We start from the raw sequence: 13,456 nt of genomic DNA on the forward strand, positions 1-13,456 counted from the left end.
AATTATGATTCTTAAGTCATAAAAGATGCTGTTGGTTTTTACTTTTTTGTTTTATATTTGTTTTTGTTTTTTTTTAATAAAAAGCACTACATACTTGTCTACATTGGTATCAGTGCGTCACGTTTTGAATGCACCCAAGATGAATCACACAGATATCCACATAAGTAATATTTGAAATTTAGAGAACTACCAGAATGGAAAGAAGGGTAAACTCTCGACATTTTTGTTCATCAGATCATTTGCTTGGATGTTTGATTTTCTTTTCTACTTTTAGAAAAGACTGATACAGTGTTGAGAGTAGCAAAGTCATATTTCTAGGTCTATATATGTATTTTTACTGCTTTTCACTGACAAATAGTGTGGCAGATTTTTGCAAAAAGTGGACCACAAGTTCACTTCGGGACCAGTCTCATTGATTTCCCTTTTGAGAGAAAGAGAACTATTGATTGGCCCCGACGCGGGAAACGCACCGGAAGTGAACTCATTGACCACCGAACTCGTGACGTCATCACAGCAGCCTCACAGGTTCTGCGATGATCTCATTGTGACGTCACGGCTTCACTGAGTCTGTCAACGCGTCACAAACGCGGGACTCCCGGTGGGCGCGACACGTAAGTTTGAATTTGTCAATTAGCAAAAGTAGCAATTAGCGTTGCTAATTTGTCCCCCCCTTCCCCACTGACTTCGTGATTTGCGTAGTCTCGCGGTATCATCCGTTACCACGGTAACGCCGACGCCAAGCGCCTCTCCGCGCCGTTAACGGACCCGACGGACGAGCTCAGGACGCGACCATGTCTAAAAAGAAGCAGTCGAAAGACAAGGTGGAGAAGCCGGTCGCCGGGCCCGAGGAGGAGGCTCCGAAAACCGCAGGTGGGGCCGCCGGGGAGCCGCTCCTCCAGCTACAGATAAGCTAACAACCGTGTTTTATTTTACTTCCGGTCATGACGTCACGTTCTCGTATCAGCCCTTGGATGTAAACAATGAGTAAACTCCACTTCCGCATTGCTAATAGTTTGAATCATTTTATTTCAACTTTTTAAGAGTTTCACATTTTTCAAAATTTCGTACCACCATTTTTTTTTTACAAGATTTCACGCTCGGAAAGTCGTTTATAACAGATGCAAAGTTTATGAAATATGCAGCAAATATGTGTTTAAATCAGAAACGTTTTTTTGCAGAAAGCCTCATTGAGGCGGCATTGATCCCCACCTCACCTGCACCCCATTCCCCCCCCATCCCTTCTCTGCAGCTGAGTATCAGTGCTGCGGAAACGTGGAGGTCGACTTCCCAAACCTGTGCGCCCTCATGGACGTGAAACTCACTCCGGCTGTGTCCGTGGTATCAAACGCCACCTGCTATAGACCCGATGGAGGGAGGGCAGGTAACCATCCCACCAAAGCAGCCAAAAAAGTCAATAACTTATTCGCAGCTTATTTTCTAGATTGCACTTAAGGGGAGATCAGGAGTTGAGCCAATCTGGGTCCAGAACTGCAATGGTTTCATTGATACATATTTCATATTTAGAATATTCGTTCATAATCATTTGGAAACAAATTAGAGCTCAAATGTTAAAGGGTTAAAATGATTCACAAGTGATTATTAGTATTTTGTTACTCCTGTTCAGCTGTACTGAAGACACATCAGTAATGTGGCTGTCTGACTATTCAGTTCAACAAGAACATAAACACTTTTTTTGCAAGTTAGCAGAGCACTGATGCTGCTCACACGCATCCCAAAACACTTTTATTTGAACTTTGTCCATCCCTATATTTTTTATAGTTGGTTTTCTGTTGTGTATGTTGAACATAGAGTTCATCTAGATCTATATCCTGTTAACATATTCTCCCCCCTCTTGCAGACTTTTTTCCCCCTCTAATGCTGCTGTGACAAACAAATTTCCCCAATGTGGGATCAAAAAAGTCTTTCTTCTCTTATCTTATGGAGGCATAACCAACGTTACCATATTCTCGGAGTGCCCATTAGTACTAAAAAGACATGTACAAGTATGTCAGAACGTACTCGTAAAATGTGTTTTTTCGAGACTCAATGATTTCTAATGCTAGTAATTACAGCCGCAGAGGACATTCATTCAGAGTGGGCCAGGCCTTGCGTCCAGGTGGCGCTGGCGAGTGACGACCCTCACAGCCCCAAGAGCTTGAAGGTTTCCGGTAAGAACAAAACAGACTAGGACTAATACGGGTACAAATGTCCTCCGATTCTGTATCTGTGTTTCCTTTATCTCATATGGCTTCCTGAGGTGCGTGCAGGATGGAAGTCAAAGATGATGAATGACTGACATATCATGAAAAGTTATCAGGCAATTCACTCATGATATTTTACTTTAATCAATTATCGCCAATAATTTTGATGGTGCAATTCAGGTGATTCTTTTTGTTATATATTTTTAAATAAATACAACAAATGAAATAGAATATTGCAAATGGTTGGACCTTATTCCCCTGTGCTTTATGTTTCACTTTCAATAAAGCTGTCGGCGGAACAAAAAAAAAAAGCCTCATCAATAATATAGAGGTGTCAGATGTGCAAAAATCTCAGTTTCTCTGAAATGTTTTCTTCACCAACTGTCCTGTAATCTGTGGTGGATAAACAGGATGGACGGTCGATGAGCAGATTGTCAGCGTGCTCAACAAGATGCTCCCCTCCTTGAGCAAGCTGCAGAGCCTTCAGTAAGTAATGAGCCGCCGGGGAGACGTGCACCGTTGTCCCGAGGAGGGGGGTAAATCTGCCACGGTTTTGTTTATTTGTGTAATATTGCTGACTGTGTGGCAGGTTTTGGCAGGCCAGACTGACAGATCGAAGGCTAATTTCCCTGGGGAACACGCTATCTTTATGCCCCAACCTAACGTGAGTGGATTCTACTGTCATTCATTCTGTGAGACTGTATTTTTTTTTTTTTGCAGCTTCCAGAAATGTAGTTAATGAATCTCGAGCTGAAGGCTGGGGAAAACAAATTAGAGCTCAGGTGTTAAAGTGTCAAAATGAAAATGTACGGCAGCGTCTTGAATGGTAAAATCTCTTTTATGTTGTTTTGCTCACAGGGTTATGAGATTTGAACACAACCCTCTTCCCAGGCAGAGCTTCCACATCCTTTTGTCCGAAGACAGCCCGTGAGTCGCCCTGAGAAAGTACAACCGTCCTTTTTTCCAAGGTGGGATCCGACTAGTACCAGATGCGACAGGTGACAAATTAACGTTGTGCCTTTCTTTGGTCAAGACTCACACACCTGTACCTGCGCAACAACCAGATAGGAGACGAGGGCGCGCGTCTGATCGGGGCCGCCCTCTCGACCGCCCGTTCCGCAAACGGGAAGCTCCTGTCACTCAACCTTGCGTTCAATAGAATTGGCGATGCGGGAGCCACGTATATTGCACAGGTATCATCCGGAGCCTGTGAAAGTATCCTCCGCGTGGCGCCTCAGTTGATTTTTTAAAAAATGTTTTTACCCCGTTTGTGTTTCAGGGCCTGCGGTTGAACCGAACATTGCAGTTCCTGTCGCTGTCCAACAATCAGATTGGAGACTCAGGGGCTGCTCAGCTAGTTTCGGTATCAATGATAGTGAAATCCCCTGATCCTGGGCCCGAACCCGTGATCTGATGTATCCCCTCACTGCCTTCGCTTTCAGGTTCTGAGTGAGTTTCCTCTAATTCACGAGGAATTAGTGGAGAGGAGGAGGCTGCTGCTGGAGAAATTGCAGACTGTATGTATCACAGAGTTGAATTGTAACATTTTTTTTTTTTTTTAATCAGACCGCAAACAACGAATTGTGCATTTTCTGGCTTTTAGACAGTGAAAAACCAAAACACATTAAAGGTGCTTTTTGTTTTCCTCCCTCTGATTCCCAGTTATCCCCGGGAGCAGATGCGGACCAGTCTCCTCCAGACCAGCTTCCCTCCGTGTCCAGCTGCACGTCGCTGAGCACCAGCAAACGGGAAAGCAAGGCCACTGGGAAAAAGAAGGTGTTTGTGTGTCACAGCTGGTACCGACACTGAAAACATTTTAATATCAGGATCAATTTTCCTTTTTTTTTTCCAAGTAACCACCTGCATGTGTTTGGCATGTGGGAGGAAAACAGAGAATCCAGAGGAAACCCATGCAGACACGGGAAGAACATGCAAACTCCACATAGAAAGGTCGAACCCGGGTCCTTCATGCCGTGAGGCCGAAGCACTAACATATAACAATATGCATAAAATATTTACTTTGCATGTATGTATATATATATATCACAGGAAATGTGTATAAGTGGTTCTCTTTGGGAGTGACCAGGATGGATAGGATCAGGAATGAGTCCATCAGAGCGGCGGCACATGTTAGATGTTCTGGATATAGACTGGGATGGTTGGGTCATGTGCAGAGGAGGGATAATGAATATATTGGTAGACGGATGCTGGAATTGGAGGTCTAGAGAAAGACCAAAGAGAAGATTGATGGATGTAGTGAGGTAGTTGTGTGAAAGAGGAGGATAGAGAGAATCGGGTTAGATGGAGAAGATCGATTTGCTGTTTCGACCCTTGAAGGGAAAAGCCCAAAGGAGAAGAATGAAATAAAATATATCTTATCTATCCATCTATCTATTTATAATTTTCACATTTAAAATGTTAATATTTGGAGCAATATTATATGTTGTTGCCTGGGTTCTCCTCAGGTTCTCCGTCATCCTTCTGCAGTCCCAAAAGACTTTTAACCCTTGTGTTGTCTTGCAGGTCAAAAGTGACCCACTACCATGTTTAGCTGTAGAAAAAACAACCTTAACCTATTTTTTTTACCAACTCGAAATTTTATGACTTTTCCTAAAGAGACCCCATAATTAGAAAAAGTGATACTTCTTTTTTGTTTATGTTTCCATGTGGGTACGAAGATTGTCTTATGGGTCATTTTTGCCCCATAGGACAAGGGGGGTAAACACAATGTTAAGATCGCACGAGGGTTAAACTGTCCATATGTGTGAGTGAGAGGGTGAATGTTTGGGCGTCTCTATGTGATCGACCGGTGACCTTTCTAGGTAAATCCCCAGCTCTTCCCCGGTGTCGGCTGACCTCATCTCTCGGTTTTCACTCTGTTTTGTTGCAGGAAGCGCTGAGAAAATCAGAGAGGCAAACAGCCAACAAAGAAAACGTCGCATCCGTCAAGAAACGTGATTGATTTTCTCACCGGTTAACTCGTGTTTTATCAGCCCAGGCAGCCAAGTTATTGATTGTTTTTACTGTTCTTGTTCTTCCAATCTCTAGCTGCTGATCAAAGTGTACGTCAAACCAAAGGCAGCAAGCCGGCGGGGAAACTGAAACAGATGTCAGCGCAGGAGGTACAAGAAATAGTCTCCTTAATATTTGCAAAATAAGTATTTATACTTTGACTGAAACCCTTTGTAAAATGTGAATAAACCTCAGCGCAATCGTTTTCTTTTAATTAGAGACATTAAGGTGAACTGGTAGTACAAAGACAATGTATTTCATTTCTAATGGTTATTCCGGATTTGATGTGTTTTAAAAAAGGAGTTTACTGTTAAACGACAATAATCTCATTATCAGAGGATTGCAATAGTCTGGGGTAACGGAGCGCAGAAAAACTCAACACTGAATGCTCCTTGACCCCGAACCCCTTCAGGATTTCCACAGCGACCCGTGAATGGCAAGCAATAAACACAGTTAACAGGCCTTTATCCAAGGATAAAGGCTGAGAGTCCACCAGGTGACACAAACACCGCAATAAATCAGCGACAGGCCGTGACGCTGCCGACCTCTGCGGGCCGAGGTCACCCCAGACGGACCGGTGTGAAGTGGGAAACCATGTTTTTGGAAACGAGTGGTCCATTTGAAAAAGGAAAAGGGAGACTCACATTGGTACCAGCCCGTGCTATGTATGGGGAGGGGGTGTCTGTAACCATGGCGATAGTAACCCGCACTTCCCTTAAAGCGATATGTTATCTGTATACTGTGTGCAACTGATTTTTGAAAACAATTGTTGTGTTTCTTTGCTTTTCACTGTGTCTGGGCTCCGAGTCAATCGCAGGTTTATATGAATGAAATCGTCCTCACTGTGCTCTTCAGCAGGATAAATCGTGCTTGACGCTGAGCGAGGTCTGTTTTACAACATTTACCTGGGGGCCACGTTTAAGGGCTGGCCGAGGAAGCGAGGGATTCAATGCCCCACGTGCGCTTCTTTCCACCGCCAGCAGGGAGAGACGGTGGACGTTCTTCATCCTCTGCTGGACCCGGCGTTGCAGTACAGGGACGAGGCGTACATCCTGCCGGGAAACAAAACCCTGGTCTCGCTCAACCTGGCAGGTCGGTGACCGCTATTTGGTCAATCTGGAAACGCCGCTCAAAGAATGTTTTTCCCGTGAAGTAAAACTGTCGCTGTATTCTCTCTCCGACTTGCATTGGGGAAACACACTGTCTGTCTTTGCGTAGGAAACAAAATCACGGAGCAGGCGCTGCCTCTGCTCCTGAAGTCGCTGGAGACGCAGACCGAGGACAAAGGCCTGATGCGTCTTTGCCTGGAGGTGGGTGTCACTTCCAGTGTTTCCTGAAGAGGAAAAGTTACCACAGTACAATAGCTCTGTAATTGTTTCATCCTATTCTCTCTCGCTCTCATACTCACACACGAGCAGAGGAACAATTTCCCTCCAGACTGCGAGTCCTACGTGATGATAAAGAATCTGATGGCCCTCAGAGACCCCCTCCACAAAAACGTCTCCGAGCAGATCGAGGAGAAGGGCTTGGGGGTCCACCCTGCATAGAGGAGACGTTATTTTTGACATTATATACTTAAATTTTTTGGGTATGAAATCCATGCATGTCATTGTTTCCTTGAGAAATCCAAAACTCTTCAAGCTATGATCTCACAGAAGAAGAAACCCACGCATCTAGAGGGCAGAAGGGAGTGAAAAAGTTGTGATATAATGGGAGAACTATTTTCCTCTATGGATGTGAAATGGTAATGCACAAGTTTACTTAGTTGCATGATTTTATTAATGTTTTGAGCATTTAGAGATAGTTTGTCATGATTTCTCGTCACCATAAATGCTTTTTTTTTTAACCGTCGAGCGTGTGACGCAGCGACGTGCAGTCAGGGGAGGCAGGAGAGGCCGTGCCTCACTTGTCAATCCTGGAAAGGAAAAAAATGTGAAATAAAAAAAACGAATTCAATGGTTATTCATCAGCGATTTGCACAATAAGATAAGATAAACTTTATTGATACCCATTGGGGCAATTCTTTTTTCACAGCAGTGTAACAGTTATAGTGTCAATAAATATGAATATAAATACAACTAGAGACATAGTTGGAAGACAAGTAGAAAATAGCAAAAGTAAAAGACATCCACAAATACATAGACAGCGAAGAGAAAATCAACAGCATCAAGGATAAGAATGGACAACAGAATGGTGGGAAAAAAGACAATAAGGGTGAAAATAGACAACTAAAATGACAACATACACTCAGTGACAATAGAGACAACAGAGTTGTCTGTAAAATTATTTTATTAGTTATCTATACATAATAGCTGATAGTTAATATTTGTCTATGGAAATATAAATGTATTTTTCATTTAACTTCACCAGTTTTAGATCGTTTTTTTAATTCAAAATGGCTGGATTTTCACATTTACTGTTCAAATACTGGGAAAGGACATGGGGTGAGGCAGCAGACTGTTGAGCCTCAATGAAGATGGAGGCAATGACGGCTGACTGCTGGCAATCTCTGCACTAAGACCTCCTTACTGTCTCTGTATGTCGCTATTAAAATATTTAAACTCTTTTGCAAAATGAACGTAATTGTTTTATGTCAACAGCTTTATGTGTTACTAGTTTCTTGTGCTGAGTGTTCATAAAACGGCTGCCAAGAGCCACTGAGGCACGCAGTTCTCCTGCCTCACGGTAGGCGTGCCTCACCAGCCCTGAACCTTACCGCACATCACTGTTGTGATGTGTAAGATAACAACAACACACTCATAAACAGTTGAAGTCTGCTGTTGACTCCAATACTTAATTTCATTTATTATTATAGAAGGTTCAATAGTTCAACCAGTTCTTAAAATAAACACGAACGTACAGACTTACGGGGCGGGTCAACAGCAGCGACCTCGTGTGGAGGATTTTGGTCACTGCTATCAAAATGCTGCTTCTCTGCAGGGAGTCGGAATTTCTTTATGTTTTTTTATTGAAAATTCGGGGAGAAACACCAGGAAAGAACTGCACCGACATTTGTCTTCCTCCTCTCTTTCTAACTATGTTTTCATATGAATTGTTCATAAATACTTAGCAATCAGAAATAAAACTTTACATTTCATCGTTCATGTGTAGAATTGAATTCTGGGTCACTAGGCTACACATAAACTGAAACAAGCTAGAAAAATAGAATACTAAAATCCAATAAAATACGTCTGACCAGTAATAAATTCTGTCTCAACAATTAAGTAAAGGTTTTTTTTTTTATAAAATTGCACGCAACATACACCCAGCAATACAGATGATTTCTGTTGTATACATGTAGAATCTATTTTACATTTATTTTACTATTGCTTGTACTTATTTGGTTAGATGTACAAGCATTTATTGACAGGAGGACTGGATTCACGCTGCAACTGCAGGTTAAGGACATTTTTCTTTCCTATGAAGTCCACACCAGGGAAAAGGACTTAGTTTCTTTTGTACAACTTGTGTTGCTCTTGGGAAAATTTCATATTCACAAAAGGAAATGGCTGAACAGCAAAGCAAACATCACAGCAAGTGGATCACTAAGCACCACTAGAATTAGTCCTCAGAATCTGAAGGCAGTACGAACAAATTTTATTTTGGAAAAATGTGTTTAATTTTTTAAGTGTTTGTGTATCAGCAAGGAAAGTAATTTAGATCTCCTCTTTATAGGACTGTCTAATTTTTGTATCTTTATATTTTTGCGTTTCCCCTGGCTAAACAGTTTTGTTGTGTATATAGATTTGTGAATAAAATAATAATAATAAATTAGCCTTTGTAGGAGCTCACAAATAGGTGTGTTTTGGTGTGGGCATGCTTGCAAAGGCTCATGGGAACATTTAGTTCTCAAATATTTGTACACTATTAATGTTCTTGCCTCGTGTTTGTATGTATTGTATTGAATTTTTAGCCATTTTTGTGCGATTGAGTCTTCGTCGTGTTTAAATAACTTTTCCACTCATCACTGCGATGGTGGCCTTTTATTTGTTATTTACATTCCCTATTCCTATCAAATGATTACACACAAGACTCCCTCAGTGGTCTTGCACTGTTTTGGACACAAGATTACTTTGAATTTGAAATATAAAATAATTAACATGTGATTTGTTTCCTCCTGGATACTTTGCAACAGTATATCCCCTCTCTTTTACCGCTGTTTCAAACCAGTAACTTGAGCCAAGAGCAAATCACAATCAAAATCACTTTATTTCACTTGCAATCGCAAGACATGTGGACACATAAACATCCAAAAATCAATAAACTTAACAACTGGTCATCTAAACAGGTGGATATGAATATGTATATTTTCTGATTTATTATCTATAAATACTTGTACAACTATACACTGAGCAAATAAACTATACCTGTCAGGTGCAGGTAAGATGAGCTCCCTTTTAGGACAAAAAGAATGACTGGATTTTAAGATCGGATCAAAAGGTAAAACAATTTCATTTGATCTGCTGTTGTATTTAGAACTTTGATTTGGAATATCTGCACTTGACTGAAACTATCAAGTCAGTCTTTAAAGATAATGGTTTATATGGTGCTCCCGTACGTGTTTCCCATAGATGTCGAGTATTCACATAGCACGTCCGAAATTCTTTCTATAAGCTCCTTAATATATTTTTTTAATTAAGCTATATGGGTTAAAAGAAATGTTATGCTGTTGTTCAACCATCATATCTTGACTGAATCGAATGTTTCTTTTTATGTTTTTTTTTTACAAATAAACATGCATAAGGACATAAGGACATTCGTTCTGTATGTAATCAGAAGTGACCATTGTTAAAGGTTTGTGAGAAATGTTTTATGCTAGACAAAAAAGAAAGTAAAAGAAAATAACTAAATAATAGATAGATTATTAAAATGAAATTTAAAAAAAACCTGCAAGGGGAATATAACATGTATTTAACTTGGTGGCTCACAAGGAATCTCAGACATCAAACTGTATATTTTTTGGTTTGGGGATTTTTCCATAAGTTTTAAGGATTTTTTATATAACTTTAAAATTGTTTATAAAGAACGTAAAATTGGGGGAACACTTTTGCATTCTGTTTTTGTGAATGAAGAACTTTGCCAGGCCTACAATATTATTGACACATAGTTCATCTCTTTTGTTGCTTAAAAGTAAACCAAATGTTATGTCATCTCTTGAGAAGGAAACTGGTGACGATGGAAAATTGTCTTTAACCCATTTTTGAGTTTTAGCCCAAAAGCCCTTTAATTTTCTCGCATGAGAAAAATATATGGTCAGTGGTCTCAATGTTGTCTTCACAAAAAGTACAAATATTATCCTCAATATTGTGTCATCCATAATGCATCGAATGTTTTTATACAATTCGACCTCACCAATATGGCTGCCGCGCCTTGTTAATGTCGTCACATCCGCTTTGTGCTCCGGCAAACTACCGATATGAGCTTTGGGCTTCCGGTGATGCTTCCTTTTCGGCAGCGGCTATTTCCTCGCCAACATGCCAGTGAGTATCCGCGGATCGTTACCGCCCGCTTTTCCAGTGTTTATCGTTCCTGTGACCCTGAAACCGGGTTTCGAACACGTTTAATATAAAAAGCGTGATTGGGGCGCGGTCGTTAGAAGTGGATCGGGCCGGTCGTCGGCACCTCTTTGACGGAAATATTCGGGCACATTGGAGCGCATTGTGTCACAAGATGGCTGCGCGCACACCGCAAACATGGTGCCAGGACGGGGCCGGATCCTGGCCGAGCACCGCGAAACACTGACAGATACTTGTTTTTTCTTTGTTTTGAGTTCGGATGTGTTGACACGGAATAGTATGGGCAGCGCTCCTCGGTGTATTTGGACGGTTAGCCCCGCTGAGGGAGATGCTAACGCGCTAGCTGCGTTATCTTATGAAGGCCTCACGGAGAAGCCTGGGGCGACGAAGCTGCACGACATTTAGCAGCTAATCGTCGGCAAAGATAAATATGCAAACATTCTTAAAGTTAACACGACATCGTGGCGTTATCGTGGCTCATCTCCCCCCCACTAATTCAATCGCGTTCCTTTGCAGCTCGCAAAAGACTTGTTGCACCCATCCCCCGAGGAGGAGAAGAGGAGGCACAAGAAGAAGCGTCTCGTTCAGAGTCCTAACTCTTATTTCATGGATGTGAAATGTCCAGGTGAGTATTCATATCACAGTGAATAACTATTGAAAGTGTCAATGCACTGACTAACCCCCACCGTGTGTGTTTGTATCCCCAGGATGCTATAAGATCACCACAGTGTTCAGCCATGCCCAGACGGTGGTGCTTTGCGTGGGCTGCTCCACGGTCCTGTGTCAGCCCACTGGAGGCAAAGCCCGGCTCACAGAGGGTCAGTGTGTCCCAGCGTTTCTCTACCCAAAAGCGCTGGCTTGTTGGGTTTGATCGCCACGGCAAGCCATTCTGCAGCGATCGCAACCTGTTGTTTTTCTGGCCCAGCGATCTGCACATCACCCAAAACACGAACTTTCCAAAATAATACTTGCTCCTCCCGGGTAGTATTTAAGAGCAGAACAGATTCAGCTCTCGTTTATTTTCACATAGATTACACCTGATGGCCGATTCTATATTTTAAGAGTGAAATAATGGTTTGTTTCACAAGTATGGCATTTGGGGAAAATCCCATAACTTAATATATAAAGCAGTTGAACCTAACCCTTGTAGACTATCAAATATTACCAGATTGTGTGGTTTCTGCCCCTGTTCAAAGTCAGATCATCTTGACCAACCTGTTAAGTGCTAACTTAGGTCTTGATGTTTAAGCCGAATGAAAGTCAGACTTATGATTGGAGGATCTGTTGGAATTCCACATCGGTGAGGAGCCGGCATGAACTTACCCTCGGCCGTCGCACTGCCAAGTGACTGGACCTCCAACACTGTGGACTTCCAATCTCATTCCGGTGCCAGATGGACCTCAGTTTGCAGAAGGGCCGGGCCAGACCAGTGGCCTCGCCCTTTCGAAGACTGAGAACAAGTTTACGTTTGCTTCCGTGACTCATCGGCAGGCGGCGTGTTTCGGTCGAGCGGGAGGAAGTTTGTCGTTTGGTTTCTGTCTGCACTCCTGACCTTTTCTCTTTGTCACAGGCTGCTCGTTCAGGAGGAAGCAGCACTAGCGGTTCAGCCGGAGCTGAAATGGGGAGAGGAGGGGATGGACTGGTTGATATCCGTGGCCCCTGCCTTCAGGATGGCGGCTTCGTCCGATCCGAAGAGCCGACAGGAAAGCGGATGGATTTCTGCCGGGCTTGTTGAAAGTGTGGGTGCTGCTGTGAATCCACCCTCCAACCCTGTCTCTCTTTATTAAATATTGTTTTGACTAAAGTCATGGTGTGTGTGTGTTGTCTCGCCGAGCTCGTGAGATTAGCACATTCAATTCAGCATTGTATTTATTAGGAATGTAACTTTCAGATTCACAACATGAGTTAATTTTACAGAGATGCTGACATGATCAGAGTGAAGCCTTAGATTACAGAACATAAATAATAGGTCACTTTCATCCTGCAAAGGAAAGTCTGAGAAACTTGGTTCAACCTGAAACAAATAGATTTCAGCTTGGAATAAAATGATGAGTATTCACACATGCAGGGAGAATGCTTCCTGTTGGAGCTCCAAACACCTGGCAACATAGGATTTAATGAATATTCAAATGTTTTTTATGTAGAAAAACTACATTTTTTGCACTGCGAATCAAACATTGCTTTTTATCGCTCAATTGATGGATTTAAAAACACATTCAGAAAAGCCCGACTACAACTCGACCTCCAGAACCACCAGGTGTCCTGATTAGCGAGAGAGCTCTATTTTAGTAATCGATTACCTGATTGGTTAGTATCGAGAACTTCCGGGTCCGAATGGAACACCCAGTGAGCCAATTCACGCACTCTGGTTTTTAAAGTATGAACGCAAGGAATCCTGGTCAAAGTAGGTTTTCGTTATCGCGAAACATCAGGAGTGGAAGGTGGCTCCGTCTAGCCGTCCCCCCTGCCCGGATCCCCGTGGGTCGGGTCTCCGTGGGTCGGGTCCCCGTGGGCCTCCCTCTCCCGCAGCAGCTGGCGGATGGAGGAGTTCTGCATGGACAGCGTGCTGGAGAGCAGCGGCATGAGGCAGCGGAAGCCCTCCCGCAACTCCTCCACGTGTTTCTCCAGGCCGTGGATGTGCGTGTCCAGCTGGCCCCTGCAGCCCTGCACCTCCGACAGCACGTCGTACACCAGGCTCTGCATCTGCGCGTCCACGCCGGTGCGTGC

At 42.8% G+C, this 13,456-nt stretch overlaps 2 protein-coding genes and 1 non-coding gene across 3 annotated transcripts; all 3 read left to right on the forward strand.

Annotated features, from left to right (window-relative positions):
* Nucleotides 1–791: 791 nt before the first annotated feature.
* Nucleotides 792–6,760, forward strand: lrrc71 (leucine rich repeat containing 71). The gene is made up of 16 exons (XM_086177581.1): nt 792–870; nt 1,250–1,381; nt 2,073–2,168; nt 2,612–2,687; nt 2,791–2,865; nt 3,060–3,128; nt 3,235–3,394; nt 3,481–3,564; nt 3,644–3,718; nt 3,864–3,977; nt 5,092–5,155; nt 5,250–5,323; nt 6,069–6,098; nt 6,194–6,305; nt 6,432–6,523; nt 6,632–6,760. The coding sequence occupies exons 1-16, from the start codon at nt 792–794 to the stop codon at nt 6,758–6,760; spliced, it is 1,461 nt and encodes a 486-aa protein (XP_086033707.1).
* A 3,880-nt stretch (nt 6,761–10,640) lies between these two features.
* On the forward strand, nt 10,641–12,533 carry rps27.1 (ribosomal protein S27, isoform 1). The gene is made up of 4 exons (XM_086178055.1): nt 10,641–10,693; nt 11,246–11,354; nt 11,437–11,547; nt 12,300–12,533. The coding sequence occupies exons 1-4, from the start codon at nt 10,688–10,690 to the stop codon at nt 12,326–12,328; spliced, it is 255 nt and encodes an 84-aa protein (XP_086034181.1). The 5' UTR covers nt 10,641–10,687; the 3' UTR covers nt 12,329–12,533.
* Nucleotides 12,062–12,191, forward strand: LOC147216087 (small nucleolar RNA SNORA35). Its single transcript, XR_015109197.1, has one exon. It is a non-coding gene; the product is annotated as a small nucleolar RNA SNORA35 (small nucleolar RNA).
* Nucleotides 12,534–13,456: the final 923 nt, after the last annotated feature.

Source organism: Fistularia commersonii, chromosome 30 (genome assembly GCF_037954325.1).
Source record: "Fistularia commersonii isolate RoL2024-O1a breed Wild chromosome 30, RoL_Fcom_v1.0, whole genome shotgun sequence".
In the NCBI taxonomy this organism is placed as follows: Eukaryota; Metazoa; Chordata; class Actinopteri; order Syngnathiformes; family Fistulariidae; genus Fistularia; species Fistularia commersonii.

What these genes read in the sequence shown, in the direction of transcription:
- lrrc71 (XM_086177581.1), top strand. Translation starts at nt 792, where the DNA reads ATGTCTAAAAAGAAGCAGTCGAAAGACAAGGTGGAGAAGCCGGTCGCC. An exon ending in CTTTTGTCCGAAGACAGCCC is followed by an intron (nt 3,129 to 3,234) that starts GTGAGTCGCCCT and finishes TCTTTGGTCAAG; the next exon opens with ACTCACACACCTGTACCTGC. An exon ending in GGGCTGCTCAGCTAGTTTCG is followed by an intron (nt 3,565 to 3,643) that starts GTATCAATGATA and finishes CTTCGCTTTCAG; the next exon opens with GTTCTGAGTGAGTTTCCTCT.
- rps27.1 (XM_086178055.1), top strand. An exon ending in CATGGATGTGAAATGTCCAG is followed by an intron (nt 11,355 to 11,436) that starts GTGAGTATTCAT and finishes TTGTATCCCCAG; the next exon opens with GATGCTATAAGATCACCACA. An exon ending in CAAAGCCCGGCTCACAGAGG is followed by an intron (nt 11,548 to 12,299) that starts GTCAGTGTGTCC and finishes TCTTTGTCACAG; the next exon opens with GCTGCTCGTTCAGGAGGAAG.